This window comes from Cucurbita pepo, chromosome 9 (assembly GCF_057944985.1).
Source record: "Cucurbita pepo subsp. pepo isolate OVF chromosome 9, ASM5794498v1, whole genome shotgun sequence".
Classification (NCBI taxonomy): Eukaryota; Viridiplantae; Streptophyta; class Magnoliopsida; order Cucurbitales; family Cucurbitaceae; genus Cucurbita; species Cucurbita pepo.
In genome coordinates, this window is record NC_141806.1 from 14,383,032 (window position 1) to 14,408,175 (window position 25,144).

Consider the following 25,144-nt stretch of genomic DNA (forward strand, 5'->3'; position numbering starts at 1 on the left):
TGTGAATATTGAAGATAAAAAAAATACAGCTTTTTACAATACAACGATCACTAACAAATACTTGTAAAAGTAATTTTGAGACTCGTACTTAAAAATAGATGCAGACCTACTACTAGAAAACAATCTATGAATTCTCGCGGATTGTTAGATCGGACTTCAAGCACAGATAATGACAGAAATGAAAAAATTGTCAAACATAGTAATGATTCTGTTGTACTCAAATGTTTATTTTTTTTCTTACCGTCCATCTAATAGGTAACGTTGTTTAAAAGACGCGTAAATTAGGTATGTGGTTTAAATGTATTATTTAAGGTATAAGCTTATGGAACTTAAAAGAATCGTTTGGCTTTGAGCTTGGATGTTAAGTTAATTATGAAAATTAATTTTAATTTATAACATCCTAAAATTAAATAAATTTAATTAAAAAAAAAAAAAAAAAACATGTACACGCTGTAATTTTAAAAGAAAAAACATAAAATAAAACATCGGTTCGGATAAACCGGGTTGAACATGAGATTTAATCACATATAAGCATCTGTAAGGTAAGCCCATTGCCAGCTTCGTCTCCACCTCGCGAAGCTTTCCTGCTGCTCGAACCCTAGAGTTTCTTCTTCGCAACTTACGGCGTCATTTCCATGGGTATGAACATCAATCTCCTGAAGTTGTACTTCTCGTACTTATTTTTTTTCTGATTCTGATTGTAAAATCAATTTATGGAGCCAAACTATGGAATATGCCTTCTTGATGAATTTGTTGATAAAATGATTTTGTGTTAGATCATTATGTAACTTGTGAGATTTATAGATTATAACTTTGCATTTCTGAATTCGATAGATATCGAGGAGGATATTCGTGCATTAGAACTTGATTCACCAGGTACAGTAAATTCTACATACTATTGTTCTCCATCATTTTAAATTATTCCTATACATGACTTTCCGCGATTTGCTGTTACCTGATTTTGAATTCTCTCTCTGACTGTGCCTTGGTTTGAGCTCTACCGAAGATGTTAATGGTGTTCCTAAACCAGATGAAAAGATGGAAAATATTGTGAAATCCGACAATGTTGAAGAAGGTTGGTCAATTTACTGAAGTCATTATACTTTATCTTTGGCTCTGCCTTTTTCTATAATTTACCGAAGATAGTAACGGAGTTCCTAATCCAGATGCAAAGACAGAAGATATTGAGAAGTCCGATAAAATGGAAGAAGGTCGGTCCATTTACTTGTCGTTGTAATGTTTTTAACGTGCGTTTAAAATATCATTATTGTTTGGCATTAAATTAAAAAATAATTTTTAGTTTCCAGTCAAGGAGGAGTGATGTACGAGGTGATGTTGCCAATATTGAATCTAAAAATTACGAATAGAAAGTAAATATTTAATTATTATTTAAATGTGCTATGTTTTTCTTTGTCCAACGGAAATGTGACTGAATCATATACATGTTTTTTTTGTGTAGATCATGTAAGGGTTTTTCTATTATTTCATTTTTAAATGTTTTTTAACTTTAAAGAACACTTACTGATTCATTTTAGCTTGTCCTATGTATGAAGTTGCAGACTATTTCATATGCATTTAATTTATTAGCCTTGGGTGTTGTTTCCAGTATATGAATATTTATTAATTTTTTGATCTCGTAATTCTTGCATGGACATGCTTGAATTTCTAGATTCTTGTTTTTATGTCTGATAGACTGTTTGCTGATGCGTGTAACTATGCTGCTTTCAAATATCTTTTGTGATAAGTGAATCACAAACAGCATTTTTGAGGTTTTTGTGATAATTGTAGAGTGGAGGACAGAGGACCATCCTCAATCGGCCCAAGATATCCATGTTGAAGAACAAGGTGATGGCGAATGGTCTTTCTATTTGAACTTCAATGCCGTGTTTCATGGTTTAAGACTATTTACTTAATTGCTAGTGAGCCATGTTCGTTTAAGCACTTCAATTTATAGTTCCCGTATTGAGTGACTGAGCATTAGGTTCCTTTTACAGTGGAGGAGAGCATATCTGCAAAGGAGAAGGAAGTTTCTTCAACTGTAAATGAGGATGAAGGGGATTTGGAAACGGATCGCAAAAGACACTTGAATGTTGTGTTCATTGGTCATGTTGGTAAGTATAAACTATTTGGCTGGCTTGAATGTATTAGCATATGTTACATTGTGAATGTCTAGAAAATTGGGTTTATCTTTATTCATTTGGTCGCTGGTCAGAGTTTAGCTTGATTAGGCCCATTTACTTTTGAAGTTCTTTGTGTTCTAGATGCTTATGAAATTTAGTTTGCTTATCACTTTGTTTGTGTTCTGTTTATACTTAGAAGACCTCCTTTCAATACTTTGTCTTTGTCATTATATTATATGGTTAATTTTCCTCTGGTTCACGTTAAGTAGTTATTTAAATAAAATTTGGCAGATGCTGGTAAGTCTACAATTGGTGGTCAGATACTTTTCCTTAGCAATCAGGTTGACGAGCGTACGATCCAAAAGTACGAAAAAGAAGCAAAGGATAAAAGCAGAGAAAGCTGGTAAGATTTACATCCTGATTTTGACCGACTGTATTGATGTAGACAAATATCGTTTTTCTAATTAATTCTTCAATTTAATTATAAGTTGGCTCGTCGCTGAATCATGCATGTTCAGGCGTCAATTTTTTAGGGAATCAATTTTCCTTGGAATTTGCAAAAGGCTAATGGACCTACACTTATTTCTAGTTATCTAAAATATTATTTGCTAGGTATATGGCATATATCATGGACACAAATGAAGAGGAGAGAGTCAAGGTATGATTTTCATTTCATTGAACTTTTTCTTTGTTGAGTCATAATGATGAATAAATTTGTACTACTGGGTTCTAAAGTATGTAATGGGTTCCACATGTTCTTCCTTAATTATATCTCTCATGACCGAATATCAATATTTTATTTTCTTTTATAAGTTTTATGATGAATACTGATGGCCAGAAATTTTCATGTTAGTATATCACAAATTAATTTTATTTTGTTGATTGTAGGGGAAAACTGTTGAAGTGGGAAGAGCACATTTTGAAACTGAGACCACAAGGTTTACAATTTTGGATGCTCCAGTGAGTAGTTGTATTGATATAGTTTCAATAATGCTTGTATAAGTCACTAGAACCATAATTTTGTGCGCTAGAATGCTTAATGCGTTGATCGGGTAGATGCATGAAGTGAATGCTAAATGGATGATTTTGCCTATTTCTTCACTCATTTGCCCTCAGCCTTACTATCTTCATGGTTTTTATGTGTCAGTTTGATGCTAGGGATTAGCCTCAGATGACAGTTGGTTTTATAGTAAAAATAATTTAATTGAAAAAGGTTTTCAACAACTCTCAGAAATGGTCAAATTAGCTGTCTCATCATGTTCAACTTTTGATTAGTGTTCAGATTGGGTGTGAACAACTCAATACATTTTGTTTTCCTCTATGATTAATGTTCCTCTTTTGACCCATGAAAATACCAATGCCTTCCTGGACACATTTTTTTTCTTGTTGCCACAGAATATAGGATGTAAAAGATCTCATAGTTATGTTGCGCCATTCTCTAGATTCATTGTTTCTCTGACATTTCTTAGAAGGATTAGTGATGAATTCTTACCTTTTCCAACCCTAGAAGATGACTGTTTCGTGAATTGCATTGTCTTGAGCAGTTTTGAGACTCATGAAAACTAGTAATTACTGCTCAAAGGCATGCCATACATGCTTTCATTCCCATTCTATCATCTCTTTGCCTTTAATATTCTTCCACATGCTTAATTACATAATCTGTGTAATTTACGGTGGTGGGAGCTTTTTCATGCTTTTCTCCTGTCCTGATTCAGGGTCACAAAAGTTATGTCCCAAATATGATCAGTGGGGCATCTCAAGCTGATATAGGGGTTCTGGTGAGTTATTACACCTCCCATTTTCTGCGCCTAGGCATTTGGGTCACTTTGCTTTCTCTGTGTGTTTATCTCTCTGCGTGTCTCATTTACTTTGCATTTCTATGTTTGAAGGTAATTTCTGCTAGGAAAGGAGAGTTTGAAACTGGATATGAGAGAGGTGGACAAACTCGTGAGCATGTTTTGCTGGCAAAAACATTGGGTGTTGCGAAGCTTCTCGTTGTAGTGAATAAGATGGATGAGCCCACAGTCAAATGGTCCAAAGAAAGGTGTTTTTAACCTCCTTTCCCAACCCCCCCCCGTCATCTGGTTTAATCACTTACTTTGTTGGGAGCTGTCTTCAGGTATGAGGAGATAGAGTCTAAGATGGCACCCTTCTTAAAGTCATCTGGTTACAATGTAAAGAAAGGTAATTCTGTCTGTTATTGGCTTTTTATTTATTTTTTGTTTTCTCTTAGTAACTTTCTCAATTAATATTTATCTTTCAATTTTTTTTGAGGTCATGATTCTATATTGGATATCTTTTGGGTTTGTTTTGGTGTTTTCTTATTTTTCTTTTTTAAAAATCAAATTTAAATTTTTTTTAGTCACTGATCGAGTTAGATTGGAAGGTGAAAAACATGATTTTGGTAATTAATGTTTTTGTGGTTATTAGAAAACTGGGAAGCATGTATATTGTGTCTCCATGTATTACTTGTGTGCTTTCATGATTATAGCTAACGAAGTTCATAACTTTAACTTTTACTGGATGGAAAAGTCACACACTTCGCTTATTTCTGGCTGCATTTAAATTTGTGGACGTGGTTTGAAGTTGTTGACGTACATGGACTCCTCGTTCCTTTTCTTATTCGTCAATGTTGAATTGGGAAATATGAAATATAGATTAGCTACCAGGTTCCATAATTGTTTCTATTTGCAGATGTCCAATTTTTACCTATATCTGGTCTTCATGGTATTAACATGAAAGCAAGAGTGGATAAGAAAGTATGTCCGTGGTGGAATGGTCCGTGCTTGTTTGAAATCCTTGATACGATTGAAGGTCCACCAAGAAATCCAAAAGATCCATTTAGGTGAATGCATCCGCCTTTCTCTAAAATTATTGCTGCAGATTCGTTCCTACTCTATTTACTTGATGCAGTGTCTACTCTATTTCACTTTTCGTGTAATTAGTTAATATTTTCAGGTATACTCAATTCAGAGTTGGTTTAGTGCTTTGAAAGATTTCAGCTCTCTTTTTGAGCTTTGATGGATAATGATTTTTGTTATTTTTCTTTAGGTCTTATTCTGTCAGATTGAAGCCCCCATTGGAACCCATTTTTTGTTCTATTTTGGCTACTTTTGCGGGACTTTCTTTTTATATGCTCCTTGCTCTTTCATTTCTTCTAATGAGAGCTTGATTTCATAAAAACCCCACGAACTCATTTACTCAATTCAACTTTGGACTTTCAATTCATCATGTTGATCCCGGGATTTGAATAAATGGAGTAAATGAGTCATAAAATGTAAATGAGAAGTTGCCACATTGCTACCACGTTCTATGGGTGTTGTTCTGATTGGTTAATGCATATAATTGACACTCAACTTGTAGGATGCCCATCATCGACAAATTCAAGGACATGGGAACGACTGTCATGGGTAAAGTTGAATCTGGCACCGTGCGTGAGGGTGATTCCTTATGGGTAATGCCAAATAAGGTACTTTCTACAAAACTTAGATATTTAGTTTTCACTTTTTCTGCAGTGTTTCTTCAATTTGCTGCTTTTTGTCTTACTATGGGGATTGAGGATTTTAATGCATGCACAGACTCAGGTGAAAGTTGCTGCTGTTATGTGTGATGAAAATAAAGTTAAGTGGGCAGGACCTGGCGAAAATCTTCGTGTTAGAATAACTGGAATTGAAGAAGAAGAAATAACGTCTGGGTTTGTACTATCAAGCGTTGGTATGGTTCTGCCTTTTCCCAATATTTCTTTGTCGTTTAGGCATACATGGTTGAGGTGTATGATGATTGATTCTTTTTCCCACCTTTAAAATCAAGATTTATGATGATCAATCATGAAAAATTAAGTGTAATTTATATGTAACGCAAATTAGTTATCCCACCTTGATGTGTACGACATAAACATCCTAAAGTGTCAGGATATTCTTGGGTACATTTGACTCTCTATTACGTTCATCAAAAATGAGTTTTGAACTATTCTAACGCTTCAGGCAATTTGCTATTCTTAAGAAATTGAGCTTGATGGTGTATAGTTGCTATTTTCAGTTCAGTTTACTACTCTTTTAGTTAAACTTAACACCCATTTATAAAGCCATTCCAATTATAAACTGATCTCAACATTGGCCTATGACATACTCTTAAGAAATTTACACCAAGACATACTCTTAAAAAATTTACACCAGGCATGATTTTAATAAAAGAGAAAGGAAGCACTGGTTTAAGATATTAAAATGATATTGAAGAATCCAATAATGGGTGAAGCCGACAGGTTATAATTAGATATCTCATTTCCGCCTAGGGAAGGGTTCTAGTCCTGCCGCCAGTATACTCACATTTTAAACAAATAGTTGCAGTCTTGACCATGAGCACTAGAAACATATCTTGTAATTGATGTCTCCTATTTTTCCTTTCAAGCTTCTTGTCTTTGGTTTCCTATTGTTCTTCTGTAATCAACATTTTGATGTTGGAGGTTACACCCCGTTTTGTTTCATTCATCAAAGAAATTTATTTCCCTTTCTCAAAAAAAATATTTCAAAAGCTGTCGTTCTACTCGTGCGTTTCATGCTGGTGATAGACATGCAAATCCTAAAATTTAGTACCCAGTCTTTACAGATATCCAGTTATACTACAGCATTAACTTTGATCCTCCTACGTGGTTGTTGATTACTATTTATTGTCTTTTCTATTCCATTGTTGTGAACTTGACAATCCTCTACAATATTTTGTTACCTATTTTTTCCACTAATTGCTCCCCTTCCCCAAAAAAATTGCAGCAAAACCAATAGCCGCTGTTTCTGAGTTTGTTGCGCAGTTGCAGATTCTTGAGCTGCTGGATAATGTGAGTGATCATTTTAAATTTGTTATTTAGCCTTCTGTGTCTTCCTGGAGCTTATGATTTGAACTCCTCAAGTCTTTTTTCCGCTGTAGTGACGGAAAGTTTTAAACTAAGTCATACTACTTCTTTTAGGCAATATTTACCGCTGGATATAAGGCCGTACTTCACATTCATGCTGTTGTTGAAGAATGTGAGATCATAGAGCTGCTACATCAGATTGATCCGAAGACTAGGAAACCTATGAAAAAGAAAGTTCTCTTTGTAAAAAATGGTGCAGTTATTTTGTGCCGCATCCAGGTTCAATTTCTTACCCAGCATTTTTATATACATAAAGACAGAATATCTTGTCCTAGCCTGACTAAAATATTTTGTATGTCATCTTGTTCTTGACAAAACTGTGCCTCAATAAGTTATTCTGGAATTTCGAAAATGTTTTCCATGAAATATTTTTAATAGAAATGGTAATGCTTTTTTTAAAAATAGATAATGTAAACCCAAATGAAACGGTAGAGATCTTTTTCAGCTTGGAAAATCTTTTTAGGATGCAAAGGCTATAAAGTCGCTGGATTGGCGAAGAGGTTCATTAGTTAGTGAACGCAATAACAAATAAATATAATAGGTTCATCTGAGCTTCCTTTCTGATATCAAACAATCTCATTTTCTATTAGTTTCTCTAAAACTCTGCGGTTGAATGCCTTGAGAAGGAACAAGGCGTGCTCCTGTTGTTCTTGCTGAACAGTGTATTGATTAGTTAGTGTGGAACTTGTTAATAAGTTACCGTAGATAATTATTGGCATTTGTTTATGTACTTTGCAGGTCAATAACTTGATCTGCGTTGAGAAGTTCTCTGATTTTCCTCAGCTTGGAAGATTTACACTTCGGACTGAAGGTGATAAATTACAAGTTTGTCTACCTTTATGAGTTCATCTAGGCTAATTTTTATCATCACAATCTTTAGTTATATCTATTGTATTTGTGTTTGTAGGGAAGACAGTTGCCGTAGGAAAGGTCACTGATATTCCGGCTGCAACCAATTAAACAATTTTGATCTGCGAGGTTGGTTGAGTATTAACGTTTCATGAAATTTGATTTCCTTTATTATTTGTAATTCTATGCTAGATAAGTTAGTTGATGGTCGAATTATATCTGGAGGTCGATGGAGTTAGTTTCTAATGTCCGGTATGTTTTGAAAAAATTGACTAAACTCAATCGATGAACTCCCTTCTTTAGGATTAGAAACAAGAATAATATCATTTAGGAGAGAATTCGTGCATGGTACCTTTTTTACACGGCTGAAAGTTCAGGGGAAAAAAAACTCGACAATCATCACAAGTTCTTAGTGGTCAAACTTAAATGTATTCAGATGGCTTTCAATCCACATTTCAGTCCGTGGGCTCAAACGATGATTCGTTTTTTTAGTCGTTTGTAAAGTGAGATTATACTTTCACCTTTGAAGTCATTAAAATTGTGAAAAGCAGGATCATAGAACTTTTAGGGAAAAAGGATTCCATGGTGGCTCACCTCCAAAATTTTAGTATCCTAAGTTTGAACAAGTGTAGTGATGTCGGATAGCTGTCCTGTGAGTTTAGTCAGGTGTCGATCTCGACACTCGCTAATACATTTATTTATAGAAAGTATATTCAATTTATTTATTGTAAATTTTGAAATGTGTCAGACTAGGGAAACTTAATGGTGAATTTGATAAGAGCTTCCGCATGAAGAAGGCCTGTATGCTCGAAGCTGTTTTTCTATGGAGTCAATTCCCAATCGTGCTATTGTCTATGCCAAAAGAAACTAAAAACATCGATGAGTTCCATCTTTTTTGGATACTAGCCTTATACACAATTGTTTTTGTTTGATATATGGGTGTAAAGTTTGATCTGCTTCTCTATCTTGGAATATACGGCAGCGTTTTCTTTAGTTAATCCAATCCACATGTCCAACTTTTTATGTGTTCCTTCTTTTCCCGTAATTGAATGAATTTCTTGGGTATCCATGGTGGTCTGGAGATTTTGGTGTGTACTAGCATCAAGGTGCTAATGAACATGAAGATGAAGCTTGAGTTTGTTAACTTAATTGTTTCTTAGTATTTTCTGATAGGAAAATCAAAGGAAACGGTGAAGAGTTGAAATGGATACAAGAAGTACATGTTATTTTGTTTAGTAGATTTCATATTTTGTTATCCTAAAATGATTTGAATCTTGAATCAATTGGTGGGCCTTTCAGGTTATGTTCATCGAGGTGGCTAGAGTACTTGTGTCTTGATATTTGCACTTGTGTCTTGATATTTGCTGATTGGCTTTATTTGAATCTTCAAAGACGTTGAATTTGTTGTTCAGAATGTAAATGCCAACAATATTTTGTAACCTAAAATACTTAATATCTTGGCCTTTTTAATTAATATATATCATTTTGAGGAAAAATAAATAAATATTTTGAATGCAAATGGAGATGTTGTCTAATGGGTGGAATTGTAAAAAAAAAAAAAAAAACCTTTCCTCACCTCAGCCATTTGCCATTTCGGGTTAAGAAGATGTGAAAGCGCCTCTCCATTTCGGGTTAAGAAGATGTGAAAGCGCCTCTCTTTATAAGAACGGTGCGTTCCGAGGTGTGAAGGGAGAGGAGAGGTTTTGAATAAGACGGGAGAGAAGGGGTTTTGAATAAGACGACCTTTTCATTTTTTTTTTCCATATTGAATATTGAAAAGTAATAAGAATTAGAGGTGTTGAGCTTTTTATCATCTTGGCGTCGAGCTATTTTTCCGCAGGACTTCCCCTACAGTATCATCACTGCAGTAGAGTTTAACCACCAAATTCGGGATGGATTGGTGTGGTTCCTCTGGCCTGTTTAAATGAATAATGGGATGGAGTGGGAAGAGATTTCCTTGGAAGTCATATTCCTCGGGAAGAGATTTCCTTGGAAGTCATATTCCTCGGGAAGAGATTTCCTTGGAAGTCATATTCCTCGGAGGTCATAGATTTTACATCTTCATCGCTCTAATCTACCAACAAAAATTAAATTATAATTTTATTAAAAACTTAAAAAGAGATTTTAATTAAAAGAACAATTATTTAATTTTATATAATAAAATATAAATTGGAAGATCGTAATTAAGAAAATAACTATTATATAAAATAGATTTTAAAATTAAATTGAAATTATATTTTTATTTTGTTGAAAGTTAGATAGGTGAGACATTTGTGAAATACCAAGAATAGAATTAAAACTATTTTTAGTTATTATTATTATTATTATTTTTTAATAAATTTAGCCTTAAGAAAAGTAGTTATTCTTCCGAGACCATTTTGGTCATTTGGCATTCTCTCGAAATCTCCTGTCCTCCCACTTCCGCCCTCACTTCTCTCACGGTGGTCTCTAGGGTTTGTCTCGTCGCCATTTTAAACATTTTTTTTCTTTTCGCACTCGATTTTCATCACTTTATTCCAATCCTCTCTCTTACTGTTGGCGGATCCTTTGATCTCTAACTTCCTCATCTATGGCGGCTCCCGCTGTACCTCAGCCCCGATCCTCCAAAACTGAGTCTTACGTTGATAACAAGCGCAAGGAGGATATTCGCCAGGCCAATATCGTAGCAGCTCGAGCCATTGCTGATGCTGTTCGTACTAGTCTTGGGCCCAAGGGCATGGACAAGATGATCTCCACGGCTTCCGGTGAGGTTATCATTACTAATGACGGGGCGACCATTCTCAACAAAATGGAGGTTCTTCAACCTGCCGCTAAAATGCTCGTCGAGCTGTCGAAGTCGCAGGACTCTGCTGCTGGAGATGGTACGACCACTGTTGTCGTCATTGCAGGTTCTCTTCTTAAACAGTGTCTTTCTCTTTTGTCCCATGGGATTCACCCCACTGTAATCTCCGATTCCCTCCACAAGACTGCCATTAAGGCTGTTGATGTGTTGACAGCAATGGCTGTCCCAGTTGAGCTATCGGATAGAGAGTCGTTGATTAAATCGGCTAGTACATCGCTAAATAGTAAGGTTGTTAGTCAGTACTCGACACTGCTTGCGCCGCTTGCAGTCGATTCGGTGCTCTCGGTTGTTGATCCTGCTAAGCCTGATTTGGTAGATTTGAGGGATATTAAGATTGTGAAGAAGTTGGGCGGGACCGTGGATGACACTGTGCTTGTGAAGGGTTTGGTGTTTGACAAGAAGGTAAGTCATGCGGCTGGGGGACCGACTAGAATAGAAAATGCGAAGATTGCAGTAATTCAATTCCAGATTTCACCACCTAAGACTGACATTGAGCAGAGTATTATCGTTTCCGACTATACCCAGATGGATAGGATATTGAAAGAGGAGAGAAATTACATTTTGGGTATGATTAAGAAGATTAAGGCCACTGGTTGTAATGTCTTGTTGATTCAGAAGAGTATCTTGAGAGATGCAGTGACAGATTTGTCACTACATTACCTTGCCAAAGCTAAGATTTTGGTGATTAAGGATGTTGAGCGCGATGACATTGAATTCATTACAAAGACTCTCAATTGTCTGCCAATTGCCAATATTGAACATTTCCGCGCTGAGAAGTTGGGGTATGCAGATCTCGTTGAGGAGGCTTCAATGGGTGACGGGAAGATTGTTAAGATTACGGGCATTAAGGATATGGGACGGACAGCTACTGTACTTGTTCGAGGATCAAACCAACTAGTGCTTGACGAGGCTGAGCGGAGCTTGCATGATGCCCTTTGTGTTGTTAGGTGTTTAGTAAATAAAAGGTTTTTGATTGCAGGTGGTGGTGCACCAGAGATTGAGCTGTCCAGGCAGCTGGGTGCCTGGGCAAAAGTGTTGCATGGAATGGAGGGTTACTGTGTTCGTTCCTTTGCAGAGGCTCTTGAAGTTATCCCATATACATTGGCTGAAAATGCTGGGTTGAATCCGATCACAATTGTTACAGAACTGAGGAATCGCCATGCTCAGGGTGAGATCAATACTGGAATCAATGTAAGGAAGGGGCAGATCACAAACATCTTGGAGGAGAATGTGGTTCAGCCACTACTTGTAAGTACAAGTGCAATCACTCTAGCAACAGAATGTGTTCGAATGATTATGAAGATTGATGACATTGTCACAGTGAGGTAGAGTGTGGGCTTTGAGAGAAAAATGCTGGTTTGTTGTATTTCCATTTCTGTTTGCAATTAGAATCTAGAGTTCTGTTTTGGTATGGCTACAAGAATTTTCATGTGTTCTTTCGTGCAACTTGCCTATAGTTGATTGTTATGTCTTTTTTCCTATAAGAATTTTATGGACCATTATATTGGTGAATACATTCTATATTTATCTTTTCTAGTTTTTTCACTTATGTGTAGTCTTCAAACATCATCAATTACTTGAGCTGTTCTGTGATTCTACTTTTCTCTGTTGGCACATCTTGGGATTTTCAAATTAGCTGATTCTGCTTGTAGACTGTTAGTAGAGGTTTCTCTTGGACTTGTTATTTTTTCTTCCTATATTTTATATGTCAAACTGATCGTTAATATTGCTACAATGATTCTTCCTGTAGAATTGGTCTTTCCCAGACTATTGTTGTAGAACTCATCTCATTCTTGGAGCTTGCCATTCTCATAATTTTTTTAAACTTTTCGTGGAGTTCTAGTTAGTGTACTATCTTCTTCTTCTGAACTTCGTACTTGCCGATTGAGCTCTAAAGGTCCACCCTAGTAACCCAATTTTTGGCCGAGTGTAAGAGATTTCTGTGGATTACTAACTGCAAATTGGATTTCTGTAAAATATTTCTGGTGATAAGAGACAATTTCATTGATAGATATGAAATTCACTAGAGAGTATCCATAAGGATTGTAAGAGTTAGGATAAAAGATCTCCAATTAGTATACATTATAGCTTAGGAGTACTTACAAAGGCATTGTTGTGAGTTTCTTTCCTCAGTACTAAAAATGCAACTTCTTTTTAGCCAGATTTCCTAAATGTTTGCTTAACAACATCCTGCCAATGTCCATAAATTTGCCCCATCTTTGAATCTGTCGCCACGTAGGCTTTGGGCAAAAGATTCTTTCTTGCTTTAGGAAACGTGGTGTAGAAATCCAGAGTATTAAATAGACTTGTCCATACTATCGTGGCCACAAGAGAGGAGAAAATAAGGATTGTGTCTAGTACGTTGTCTGTTCCTAAAATTTTCTGAATGTGGTCTGGTAGAGGAAGCATTTAGGATTAAGAAGTTAGTGAGATTCCTCTGAATTCTAGCTAGAAAGAGAAAGAGATAGAGATGGAGAATCCTCCTTTGTTCGAGGGGCCATTACTCTTGTCGCCTATTCACTCAGAACATTGGACCTGTCCATGGTTTGATCCTTAAAAGCCTAAGGAAGAGCAAATCCTACTTGGAAATGATAAGCTAAGAACTTCCCCAGCTGGGAGGTTGCAGACCCTTGGAAACCATCCTTTCTTATCCAAATCATTTTGGGTATATAACTGAGTAGCATATCTCATCGATCATTAGATCTGCAGGTTAACAATTTTGGCCCTCTTGTTCGTTAACGATGAGAAGACTAACTACTTCTCAGTTTTCAGTTTACTTTGTGACTGCTCGCATCACGATTCGTACCCTACTCGATAGAAATTCCCTATGATTTTGTCATTTCTAGATGACACCACAGTAGGGGTTTAGAGAAAACAGAGAGAAAGCGGGAAGGTTGGTTAACATAGCTTGAACCATTGTAAGATGCACTCTTTTACCAAATTCTTGCTGGGATTAACAAGAACTGAAATTGGGATTGCCTCCAGAGTGTAGTGTTCTTGAAGAATGAAAAGGATAGGAACCAACCTTGCAACCCCAAGTTCATGCAGTCGAATCAAATCTTTATATTTGTGTTAATCTTGTCTGCCAAACACTCTTAAGGTTCTTCTAGGACTAGTGTCCTTCTCTAACTCCTCTAGCGAACATATGGCCCTTAGAATTTCTACTGACTAGAATGGAACAAGAAAATTCAAAGCCTTTATTTCCCCCCAAGAACCATTAGCCTGGGACCCTTGCTTAAGAGACTCGTAGCCCAGATAACTTTTGATATGTTATGGCTGCTACTTGTTTGGATCTGTGAACTTAGGTTCCTTGTTTCATATGTACTTGATTTTTTGGAATGATCGTTGAGATTGTGTTCATGTGTATTATTTTGATCAGGTTTTGTTTTATAGATAGGTTATACAATTGTCTCTTTGAGTTATAAATATGCATTGTTTTCGCACTAGGGACACATTGTTTGGTGCCTTTGCATATCATGTGCATAAGGGGAACCATTTGCTTTCTCCTCCTCTACACACGATCACACACGATGAATTGTGTAGGAGTACTTATAAGACTAGACCATCAAATACTTAATCTTCCTATTTAGTCAATATGTTGATAAAAGTTAGAGATTTATATTTTCTAGAACCCGACTGCTCTAATACTAATTTGACTATCTGTAGATCAACACCTACCCACCGAATGAATCCATCGTGTAGGGTAATCCATTAAGCTAATATAAAGCTAAATATAAAGGAGATGCAAATTATCGCAATTAAGAATAATAATAAGAAAGGATGAGAATTACAAAAGTCATGAAAAATAGACATGTAAAAAACTATATAAATATTTTATAAAAATATATTAAATATTACTTAAAAGTGCATGTATGTTAATGCCTAAGCTTAACAAAATAAATATATTACTTTCAATATTTATTTGTTTTACAACTTAAAACAAAAAAAAAAAAAACAAAAAAAAAATCTCTTATAAACATTATATTTAGTTATGAATTAATTGGTTTGGTGGTTCAAATTTAAATTAAGCTTTGAAATATATATATATATATATATTCAGAATTTGACTATGAATATAATTTCTTTTCTTATAAAGATGAAAATTCTTATAAATATAATAAATGTTTAATTTACTGTAATTTTAAAAATTAGAATTTAATCATAATAAAATCTCAACCATAAAAATTTACTAATAAATTATAAATTTAATTTTCAAATTATAAGGATAAAATTTGTAATTTAGTTAAAAAATAAAAAACTAAAGAAATATGAATTTGATTGAACTTGGAAAAAAAAAAAAAAAAAAAAAATTGTAACGCGGTAGAAGGAGTAAAAAATTGGGAAAAAGAGGAAACGCCTGAAAGTAACACATTTTAATGGCGGCGTAGCCTCCAAATCCTAGCCGGTTTGCCTCCACTTCCCATCTTTTTCTCGGTATTCTCTCTGAAGCTCTCGTCCCCAAAACTGTGTCTCTCCCTCTCGGATGCTCCTTTGGTGACCTCCTTTCTCTTTCCATTTACAGGGTGCATCTTTTTGAGCTCTGCTGACGGAGATCGTCGAAGAATTTCATTCGCACAACCTCTGTAAGCAAAGGCTCTCGGCGTTCTGATTGCTCATCTTATCTCGCCAATTTTGTGTCCGATCGTCAATTGGTTCTTCTGATTCTCCTTTCTCACATCGGGATTGAGTTTTGTGTATCGTTGTTGGGCCTGATCGGTCATGTACTCTGTTCTACTATCACATATTATAAGAAAATTAGACTAGGGTTTTAAGTGTTTTCTATTTTTCTCCTTCTATTTTCTAGTTTCTAGTTTCTATTGATTGTAGCTTTGGGTTCCATGTTAATGGATTTTCCCTTCCCAGTATTGTATTATTGACGTTTATATGATTATTATCTTCTTATTTATTTTTTTTCCTTTCTTGATATGATTTTCTACGGGGAAAAGGTGTGAAAAAAGTAGAAAAAAAGGGGAAAAAATTGGTAAAAATTATCATCTAGCAATACGCTCTTGCCATCCCCTCTTTTCGTAATAAAAGAGAGCGAGAGAGGGAAAAAAAAAACGAGACTGTAAAACTTGTGTGTTATTTTCGAATGGGGAGCCCTGCACTGAATGGCCGGAATAATGGGCAGCGGTTAGGCATTACTGACCCCATTTCGTTGAGTGGACCGACGGAGGACGACGTGATAAAGACTCGCGAACTTGAAAAGGTTCTGGGTTGTTTACATTTGTAGTATCATTTATTGCAAATAAGCTATTTTTTCTCCTGAACTTAGTTGTTCTTTTTTTTTTGGGGTGTTCAGTATTTGCAAGATGCTGGATTGTACGAAAGTCAGGAGGAAGCCGTGAGTAGAGAGGAAGTTCTTGGAAGACTAGACCAGGTTGGGCCATCCTTAGTTGTTTTTGAGAAGTAGAAAAGAAGAAAACAATGATTCGGTTTGCAATGCTTGCGCTTTAACATTGTGTCTTTGCTGTTTAACTGATAGAACATTGTGGTTTTCGTACTCCGTTAGTAATATTAAGTCTTTTCTGTACATGGAGCAGATTGTGAAGATTTGGGTTAAAGCAATTAGTCGTGCAAAGGGGTTGAATGAGCAACTGGTACAAGAAGCAAATGCTAAGATTTTCACATTTGGTTCATATCGTTTAGGGGTACAGACCTGTTTTACTCTTGTAGAGCTTTATTCTCTATGAGATTTTGATGCTGTGTGCTATGATTATCTTCCGAAGATAAATGCTTTTAAATAATGGTTTTGTTAGAATTTTCTGTCTGTGATTGCTTCAGTCTCAAAGATTCAGTACTTCTATTATGTATAAACCAGAAGATTATACCATGATTGCAACAGTGTTTGAAGTATGCTGAATAAATCTGGGTGCTAATCTGAAAAATTGATTTGTATGTAGAATTTCCCAAGTTCATACTTCCATAAGATAGTGATGTTGATTGTCATCCTTTCATGATCCATTGCATGCAATTTTCAGATATTTAGTTGTTTTTTTTATGCATGCTGGTGGCATCTGAGGGTGCCCAGATCTATTGTAAATAGAAAGGTAGTTTCATGCAGATATAATTAACTTCTTACTAATGACTAATGAGCCGAGCATTTCTAATTATCATGGATTGGACTATTGGTGAATAAGGGCCAACGTAAACAGTTAAGGGTTTAGAGGGAATGTAGTTGAGGAACCTGTCTTGAATTATGATTGTAAAACACCTATTGACATGGAATTTGAACAAATTGTTAAATTTAAAGCTTGAAATAATAATGAGAAGACTTCTCACTTATTTTAGTATATATGATCTTGTCATTACTAACTTGATTTGCATTTTTCATACTTGTCTGTTGACAATCACGGGAAGTTAAATAATCAAATTGTATGTATAGTTTGTATTGTCTCTTATCCAAAAAACAATCAAATTTTTGGGGCATTATGCTTCATTCGTATGTATTTAATTTGTAAATTTGATGTATCAACCACAAACTAGATTTCTATTGGACTTAACAAGTAACTCATTTTCATGTAGCTTTTGGTTGGCATTTATGTTTTTTTTTTCAAGGATGATCTTCATTTTAGAGAGTTCTATTTGTCCTCTATAGTGGCTGCAGCTAACTCTACTTGTCAACGAATGCATTTGTTTCTCCATCTTTCCTGTCCCTCTCTCTATCTCCTCCCTTTCATTGAGGGTTTTCCCCCTTTTTGCAACACAGCATTGTAGTTTGTTAAATAAGAAAATGGAACCGCAAAAGGAGGTTAGGAAAGCCAGGCGCCAACCAACACATTTGATCCCTCTTTAAAATGAATGTTGCAACTTTCTCTTTCAAGCGACTCGCATAGAGCTTGAATTTCTGACTACGTTGTAGTCATTTTCTTTTCTTTTCAAGGAAAGTTTTAACTATTTATTTTTATGTTTATAGGTGCATGGCCCTGGTGCAGACATTGACACACTCTGTGTGGGACCTAGACATGCAACACGTGAAGTGCGGCCAGCTTCCATTTTCCTGAATACTTGTAGTGCATTAATTTTTCATATATTCTGGTATTTTAGCTTTGTTGACTCAAGAATGCTTTCGTTGCTTGGCTGTAGGAAGACTTTTTTGGTGAGTTACATAAAATGCTGTCAGAGATGCCTGAAGTATCTGAGTTGCACCCTGTGCCTGATGCTCATGTCCCTGTCATGAAATTTAAGTTCGCCGGGGTTTCTATTGATCTTCTCTATGCGAAATTGTCACTTTGGGTTATTCCTGAAGTAAGTCATTGTATACCAGCATAATCCCATTTAAAATTATCCCTTTAATATTTCACGATTATGATATTACTGATGCCATGCCATGCTATACAATATAGGTTTAATAAAGTTTTGTAGCTAATTTGGAGTTTTACTGTTAGAAAATAGATTTCTTAGTTTCCTTTTCCATGCTTGCTATATTTTCACTCTGGACTCTTATTACGTCTTCCCCTAGCCTCATTGAGGTTCATAAATGTTCTATAATCTTTGTATATTTTCCAATACCAATAGATGTTGGTATGATCTGCTCTTAATTTTTTTTATTCTGGACCAGGACTTGGATGTATCTCAGGACTCAATACTACAGAATGCAGATGAACAGACCGTTCGTAGTTTAAATGGTTGTCGAGTTACTGATCGAATCCTGCGATTAGTTCCAAATATTCAGGTTGAGGATTAAAACCTGGCTAGATTTTTTCTCTATCTGAATATTAATTCATTCTTAGATATTGGTTAATTTATGAAGTGCAGAGTTTCCGAACAACATTGAGATGCATGAGGTTTTGGGCTAAACGCCGAGGTGTTTATTCCAATGTATGGTACAGATGTCTACAAAAGTGGATTGCTTCTAATTTCATGCAAAAGTTTCTTACACAATCATGTGACTTTTAATTACTGTGGCCAGGTTTCTGGGTTCCTTGGTGGTATAAACTGGGCATTGCTCGTTGCTCGCATATGCCAACTATTCCCCAATGCATTGCCAAATATGCTTGTGTCCCGTTTTTTCAGGGTCTTCACCCAGTGGCGCTGGCCTAATCCAGTCATGCTGTGTAGTAATGAAGAAGGATCTCTTGGACTTCCAGTTTGGGATCCTAGGAGAAATCCAAAGGATAGATACCATTTAATGCCCATCATTACTCCTGCTTATCCTTGCATGAACTCTAGCTACAATGTTTCTTCAAGCACCTTGCGTATTATGACTGAAGAATTTCAGAGGGGACATGACATTTGTGAGGTATATATCTTCTGTAATGTTCTGCAATGACATCTTTTATCCCCAGTTAGGGATTTGCATAATGAGTTTAATTTTATCCATGTTTCTATCTCATGTCCATTTAGTTGTTTGACCTGCTGTCATAGGTTCATTGTAATTTTCGTTATCTTTAATTTGATGTCTCATCCATTCTTCTATATATATATATATATATATATATATATATATATATATATATATATATATATATATTTTTTTTTATAAATTACTTTTGCAAGTACAAGGGAAGTTTATAGTGGCCTATGCCATTTTCAATTTGATTGCTAGTACTCAAGATTTCTATAGGTTGGGTTCTATCTCCAATTTTTCAGTGTTGAGTGAAATATGAAACCTTGTTTATGAATTTGCTAGTGGGATTTGGTATGTTCTTAAGAAGGTGCGATTTTTAATGATCAGCCCAACTACAGTTTGGGTTTGCAATCATTTTGACATGGTAACTTCACCTTATTGACATTAGAGAGCTTTTCCTCTTTACATGTCCACGATGCAGGTTAAGTATTGTTCTGATTTTACTTTGATGGTTTTTAAATGTTGTCAGGTTATGGAAGAAAACAAGGCTGATTGGGATACGCTTTTTGAGCCTTACCCCTTCTTCGAAGCATACAAAAACTATTTACAAATAGACATTACTGCTGAAAATGCTGATGATCTAAGAAAGTGGAAAGGTTGGGTTGAATCTCGTCTCCGCCAACTGACATTGAAGGTGAAATTGTAATTTCATAGTTGTTTACTTTTGGCCTTTGTATCATTTATCAAATTTTGAACTCCTTTTTTAATTATAAATGGAGATTGACTTGGGCTCAATTGTGATGCAGATTGAGAGACATACGTATAACAAGCTTCAGTGCCATCCACATCCAGGCGATTTTTCTGATAAATCCAAACCTTTCCACCATTGTTATTTCATGGGTTTGCAGCGAAAACAAGGAGTTCCTGCAAGTGGAGGTGAACAGTTTGATATGAGGTTGACAGTTGAGGAATTTAAACATTCTGTCAACATGTATACACTGTGGAAGCCTGGGATGGAGATATATGTATCACATGTGAAAAAGAGGAATATACCAACTTTTGTTTTCCCAGGTGGAGTCCGACCTTCGCGTGCATCAAAAGTGACATGGGATAGCAGGCGTAGTTCAGAACTAAAAGCTTCTGACAGTGCTCAAGTAGACAGGCCATTTGAAGTTGCAGAAAGTATAGATGGAGTAGATGATAGAAGGAAAAGAATGCGTCTTGATGATAATGCAAATACTAACTCGAGAAATGGAGAATGCTTGGTTGTTGTTCATTCCCACCCTGAGGAAGTTCACGAAGTCAGCCAAGTCAGCACCACTAGCTCATGTTCCATTAAGGATTTGAATTCTACTCCTACAAGTGCAAATAACTTAGAAAATCTGGCAGATGTTTCCTCTCAGAATAATGGAGATCATGGATCCATGGAAGTTGATCATTCCACAAACATTGTATCGGCAGCTGCTGATACATCAAGCTGTAAAGAAGCAGAGAAGCTGGCAATTCAAAAGATTCTGTCTGATTCATATGACTCTCACCAAGCTTTGCCTAGTGAGCTAGAAGAGCTCGACGATTTTGATTATAAAAATCAAGCTAAAGATTTTGGGGCCACTAAGCAAGGTAGCCCCTTGATGTCTTCGGTTGCCAACACATCTTCTGTGGTGCCTATGACATCTTGCAATGAAGCACGCCAGTCCTCAAGTTCATATTCCAATGGGGGCTTAGAGGAGCTCGAGGTTTTCTATACTTTCATCAAAACTTTATCTCTTTCAATTCTTCTGTACTATCATATAGCTGGTGTTCTTTTCAACTTCAATTGCAGATTACTTCTGTCTTGGTAGCGTATTCTTGTAAAGTGCTAATGGGTTGCTTGAGGGTGGTTTTACATGTTATTTTTCTTTGTTTTCCTGTCTTGAAAATGAAGTTGTTCAAGGATAACAGGTTAACAAATAAAACATTGTAGTAAGGTTAATATTCAAGGGGAAAGTGGTTTTTTTGAGGGCTTGAAATTCTTTTTTGATTGCCCCTCCCATTTAAAACTATATTAACTAATAAGCTCCGTTTTTACTCCCTTGGTATCTCACTGCTTAATTTCTTATGTTAAGCCTGCTGAGCTTGTGGCGCCATCGTCAACGGGGACCGCTCCTGCACCTGTAGCTGCCCGAAAGCCAATTATCAGGTGCTTTGCTACTCCTATTTCTGTAGAGAAGAAGAACGGCTGACATTCGATTAAAATACTTGATAAATTTTTCTTCCCACTGTCGTTTTGATATGGGTTACTATCTTGAACGTTCCATTTCCATAGTCTCCTCGTACTTTTTCCTTTTGGTTGTGAGTTATTACCACACACCATCATTGTCAATGTTGGCTTATTCATTCCAGTTTCTTTTCTTCCTTCAAATTGCAGGTTGAGCTTCACTTCCTTGGGCAAAGCTGGTAAAAGCTCGTAAAGAAGGGTGTCTCCAAAAGAGCTCGGGAGAGAATTCTTCTAATCTGTTATGTACCAGGCAATGTCTAGCCAATCGATTTTCTTTTCATGGAACTCTTGACCCTTAATAATACAAAAAATGAAAAAAAGAAGTCCCGAGTTTTTATGTAATATGTATAATGGGCTTGAAGGCCCTATATGCCAACAGTTCTACATATATGCACTAGTCGGTGTATGCCTTCTATTTCTACCACATTAATGCAGATGATAGCTTATATTATGTCTTCCAAACACTTGAAAAACCAATACATCTCCCCTCTGTGATCATCTTTCGTATGTTGAGAGAGAACATGGTCATTTTCTGGATGCACATGGGTTTACATAACTGATTCCAAAACAGATTCTCTGTTCTAAAAGAAGAAAGACGTATTTGGATGATATGATATTGTTATTTCATCATTGCCTGTTATCTGTTTACCTTTTTTAGACTGGAGCACTTGGTCGCGTGCAAGTTGCTTGTTCTTCATCACGTGCTTCATGTTCTATGGCTACTTCAACTATTTTAATCTGTGTTTCTCTCACTTTGATGTGATAAATAATCTTATAAAATCGCTTCTTTTATTGAACACACTTTAATTGTATGACAACAATACTACAATGGCGTGCTTGCAAAGCCCGATGGGCTCTTGGCTATTAATTATACTCTGAGAGGAAGCAAAAAGTCTTAAGAGATAGAGTTGGTACTTCACAGGAGCTGAGTTCAAGTGGGATGGAAACGAAACATCTTGAATATGTGTTGGTTCCGCTTGGTTTTGCGGTGCTGGTGAGCTACCATCTTTGGTTGGCAGTCACCATTTACTGGAGACCGAAAAGAACAGTCATTGGAATCAACGCCGAATCCCGCCGGCAATGGGTCTCCACCATGATTTCAGTGAGTGCCTCTTCTCTCTCTCTCTTTTCTTCCATTTGGATGTTAACTCACTTCAAGAACCAATTTTTCTATGGTTTGATATCTGATTTTTTGTTTAGAGAAAGCATCTGTAAGCTAAAGAGAAAACTAGTATGAAATTCCTTTTAAGTCATGGCCATTAGATAATAATGGAAGCATTTTGAAGCTGAGAACAAGAGTTTGTTTCTTTTTCTTGATTTGTTTTCCATGTCTCGTTGATATCTTTGAGACTCTGGTAGCACTATTTTGTAGTTTTTGGGATTTTGGTTTGGCATGAACTTTCTTTATTCATTTTCATCTAAACTCATCTGCTAACCGGCATCTGTTGGGTTGATAACATTCTTTTCTCTTCAGATAAAGATTTAAGTGGTTCAATTTGTGACTAGATGAAGAATTTGAGCTATTTCTTTAAGAGTCCGCATGGATTACTTCTAAATGATGGACAATTGATTAGTTAAAAAGCTATATTGAATCAACTGATACTCAGAAGGGTACAATAGAGTAGTGATGTAGTTTAATTGACTTAAAAAGGTCCCTTTTTATGAGAAACTTGATGAAACTTCCATGGCTGACTAGACTACTACGAGTGATGATGTTCAGGATCCCATGAAGAATGGTGTTCTCGCAGTCCAAATCATACGAAACAACATCATGGCTTCCACGCTCATGGCCACGACAACAATCACCATTGGCTCGTTGCTTAGTGCTTTTGTAAGCAGCACATCAAGTACTGGAAAGTACCATTACATTGTACTGTGTTTCCTCGTTGCATTTCTTTGCAATGTGCAGTCTATTCGATACTATGCTCATGCCAGCTTCTTAGTCACTTTGCCTGCTGGTGAAGGCAGAATGGATTATTTTGCTGGAATCTTGAACCGGGGAAGCTTATTTTGGTCACTCGGACTGCGAGCTTTCTATTTTGCGATTCCTCTCTTCCTCTGGATCTTTGGACCTCTTTCAATGTTCTTGAGTTCCTGCCTTATAACATTTGTGCTTTACTTCTTGGACTTTACTCGAACTTCCAGCTATGATCCTTATGAATATCTGCAAAAGGAAGAAGTGAACAACAATGACATTGAATCTGTTGGTCAATCAAGGTGAGTACTACTGTTAGTGTCGGTGTTAATCAAGTTTTTCTTAGAACTTTCATATACTTGATTGTTCTTTATCTATTCGACTTTATGATATCTGCATTCGCCATGGTTTTCTAACCGTGTGTTCTGTATTTTTTCGGGTCAGGGGAAACAACATCGCCGTAAGCTCCCGCCTTCACTCTCCTCTACTTGCAGCAGGTTACAGTATGACCTCCAATTGCAATGATTCTGCAGATCAAAACTGAAAAACATTTTGTTAAACCATACTCTTTTAAGCTATTGCTATTGTTGAGAATCGAGTTTGGGAAGAGAATGGATACACATTTCCTATGTTTAGAGTCCGTAGGCATTGTCTGAATGTGTGCTAACTGTTTAAACTTTCCCCTCCCTAAACTCGGTTAAGCTGCTATTTCCTCTCCCTTTGATCGAGACTTGAAAAAGACATTCCTGGCTTAACTCAAAAATAGGTCGCTCGTTTGCTCCTATGGCAGGTAGGCAGCCAGTTGGAATGGAGTTTGAAACTATGGACTGAGATAATTTTCTTTGATCTCTTACTTGGGAGTATATATGTTTTGAGTTATGTATGGATGTTTTATCCTATGAAATGTTATGTAAACCATGGTTGATATCGATATCAAACTACCATTCATCTCGTCTTATAGCTATTGAGTTTGTGTGGAGTCTCGTTAAGGGTCGTTTTCTATCTCAACCATATCATTATAATCAGACACTTCACTACACTATCGTTTGAGATCTTTTGTTCATAATTGAAGAATAGTTTTGTTTCAATTTAATATTATCTAAGAAACGTGATGTATTTGCATAAGTTTATTGGTTAAAATGGAGTGAGTTGAAAATGACGTTTGAATTATTTTACATTTCCATGTGAACTTTGTCTCGTTTCACAAGAAATGGAATGGAAAGCTCATTACCCATTTCCTTTTCTCTTTTCACCCTGCCTAATTCAACTTCCCAATTGTATTGTACAAAGGATTCAAGCTTTTACTAGAAAACGTTTGGGTCGAAATATGGCTTTCAAATTTAGTTCTTAATGAGTAGAACGAGGGAGCAATCAAATTTTGCAAAAAAGAGAAATAAGTATAGGGCTAACTCTGAGAATTGAATTTCGCCTCTAACATAGTAATAGTACGGACTTTCTTCCTGGCTTTCTCTTGCGATGAGGTCGGTCCATAGATTTTCTTTCCTTTTGTCGCATTTCTCTCAAAGGAATTGACTCGACTCGACTGTAAACTCAGTAATCTCAGCCTATTTTACGAGACCGAGAGGAAAGAGCGAGAACTTCCAGAATAAGCATGAACATTGCCTTTCCTGTAGGAACATCTACAGAGGCGTAAAAGCAAGATCCCAACGAATGATCGATCGAACAGAGGCTGGGGCAGCTTTCTTCCCACCGCGTCCTTTTTGCTATTAGTGTCTAAAATGTTCAATAGACACGTAAGCGTCTCATGAATATGGTATAAATTGTTCATTATTAATAGTGGTAAGCTTTTAGGAAAAGGGGAGAACAAAAAAGTTATATCTCAAACACTTTATTATTGTCATCTTAAGAAGAAAAAAGAAACACTTTATTATCATACATACTTTCGAATTTTGATGAGACGTTTTTACATGAAAGATCTCTTACCTCAACTTTAGTCTCGCTTTC

At 36.1% G+C, this 25,144-nt stretch overlaps 4 protein-coding genes across 5 annotated transcripts; all 4 read left to right on the plus strand.

Annotated features, from left to right (window-relative positions):
* Positions 1-504: 504 nt before the first annotated feature.
* Positions 505-9,394, plus strand: LOC111801903 (uncharacterized). 2 transcript variants are annotated; one of them, XM_023686129.2, is made up of 20 exons: positions 505-639; positions 835-876; positions 1,007-1,075; positions 1,167-1,211; positions 1,789-1,845; positions 1,995-2,111; positions 2,412-2,523; positions 2,733-2,778; positions 3,009-3,080; positions 3,836-3,898; positions 4,010-4,164; positions 4,240-4,304; positions 4,815-4,965; positions 5,484-5,589; positions 5,699-5,834; positions 6,887-6,951; positions 7,081-7,245; positions 7,765-7,837; positions 7,934-8,004; positions 9,175-9,394. In XM_023686129.2, the coding sequence occupies exons 1-19, from the start codon at positions 636-638 to the stop codon at positions 7,984-7,986; spliced, it is 1,596 nt and encodes a 531-aa protein (XP_023541897.2). In that variant the 5' UTR covers positions 505-635; the 3' UTR covers positions 7,987-8,004; positions 9,175-9,394. The 2 variants fall into 2 exon arrangements, with proteins under 2 accessions (XP_023541897.2, XP_023541896.2); XM_023686128.2 differs by lacking the exon at positions 9,175-9,394 and adding an exon at positions 8,624-8,905.
* Positions 9,395-10,255: 861 nt separating this feature from the next.
* On the plus strand, positions 10,256-12,262 carry LOC111801855 (T-complex protein 1 subunit delta). Its single transcript, XM_023686048.2, has one exon. It carries the CDS (start codon positions 10,445-10,447, stop codon positions 12,044-12,046), a length of 1,602 nt encoding a protein of 533 aa, XP_023541816.1. The 5' UTR covers positions 10,256-10,444; the 3' UTR covers positions 12,047-12,262.
* Positions 12,263-15,068: 2,806 nt separating this feature from the next.
* On the plus strand, positions 15,069-21,715 carry LOC111801792 (nuclear poly(A) polymerase 1). Its single transcript, XM_023685947.2, has 12 exons — positions 15,069-15,926; positions 16,020-16,097; positions 16,261-16,368; positions 17,634-17,696; positions 17,804-17,965; positions 18,279-18,392; positions 18,476-18,538; positions 18,630-18,959; positions 19,537-19,701; positions 19,814-20,743; positions 21,113-21,186; positions 21,415-21,715. The coding sequence occupies exons 1-12, from the start codon at positions 15,810-15,812 to the stop codon at positions 21,455-21,457; spliced, it is 2,247 nt and encodes a 748-aa protein (XP_023541715.2). The 5' UTR covers positions 15,069-15,809; the 3' UTR covers positions 21,458-21,715.
* A 287-nt stretch (positions 21,716-22,002) lies between these two features.
* LOC111802146 (uncharacterized) lies at positions 22,003-24,137 on the plus strand. Its single transcript, XM_023686413.2, has 3 exons — positions 22,003-22,366; positions 22,985-23,481; positions 23,624-24,137. Exons 1-3 carry the CDS (start codon positions 22,205-22,207, stop codon positions 23,721-23,723), a joined length of 759 nt encoding a protein of 252 aa, XP_023542181.1. The 5' UTR covers positions 22,003-22,204; the 3' UTR covers positions 23,724-24,137.
* The last annotated feature ends 1,007 nt before the right edge of the window (positions 24,138-25,144 follow it).

Coding starts and splice junctions, on each gene's coding strand:
- LOC111801903 (XM_023686129.2), top strand. Junction 3,899..4,009: donor AAGCTGATATAGGGGTTCTG/GTGAGTTATTAC, acceptor CTATGTTTGAAG/GTAATTTCTGCTAGGAAAGG. Junction 5,590..5,698: donor TATGGGTAATGCCAAATAAG/GTACTTTCTACA, acceptor ATGCATGCACAG/ACTCAGGTGAAAGTTGCTGC.
- LOC111801855 (XM_023686048.2), top strand. CDS start 10,445: ATGGCGGCTCCCGCTGTACCTCAGCCCCGATCCTCCAAAACTGAGTCT.
- LOC111801792 (XM_023685947.2), top strand. CDS start 15,810: ATGGGGAGCCCTGCACTGAATGGCCGGAATAATGGGCAGCGGTTAGGC. Junction 16,369..17,633: donor TTGGTTCATATCGTTTAGGG/GTACAGACCTGT, acceptor TTATGTTTATAG/GTGCATGGCCCTGGTGCAGA. Junction 18,960..19,536: donor GGGGACATGACATTTGTGAG/GTATATATCTTC, acceptor AAATGTTGTCAG/GTTATGGAAGAAAACAAGGC.
- LOC111802146 (XM_023686413.2), top strand. CDS start 22,205: ATGGAAACGAAACATCTTGAATATGTGTTGGTTCCGCTTGGTTTTGCG. Junction 22,367..22,984: donor GGGTCTCCACCATGATTTCA/GTGAGTGCCTCT, acceptor GATGATGTTCAG/GATCCCATGAAGAATGGTGT. Junction 23,482..23,623: donor GAATCTGTTGGTCAATCAAG/GTGAGTACTACT, acceptor TTTTCGGGTCAG/GGGAAACAACATCGCCGTAA.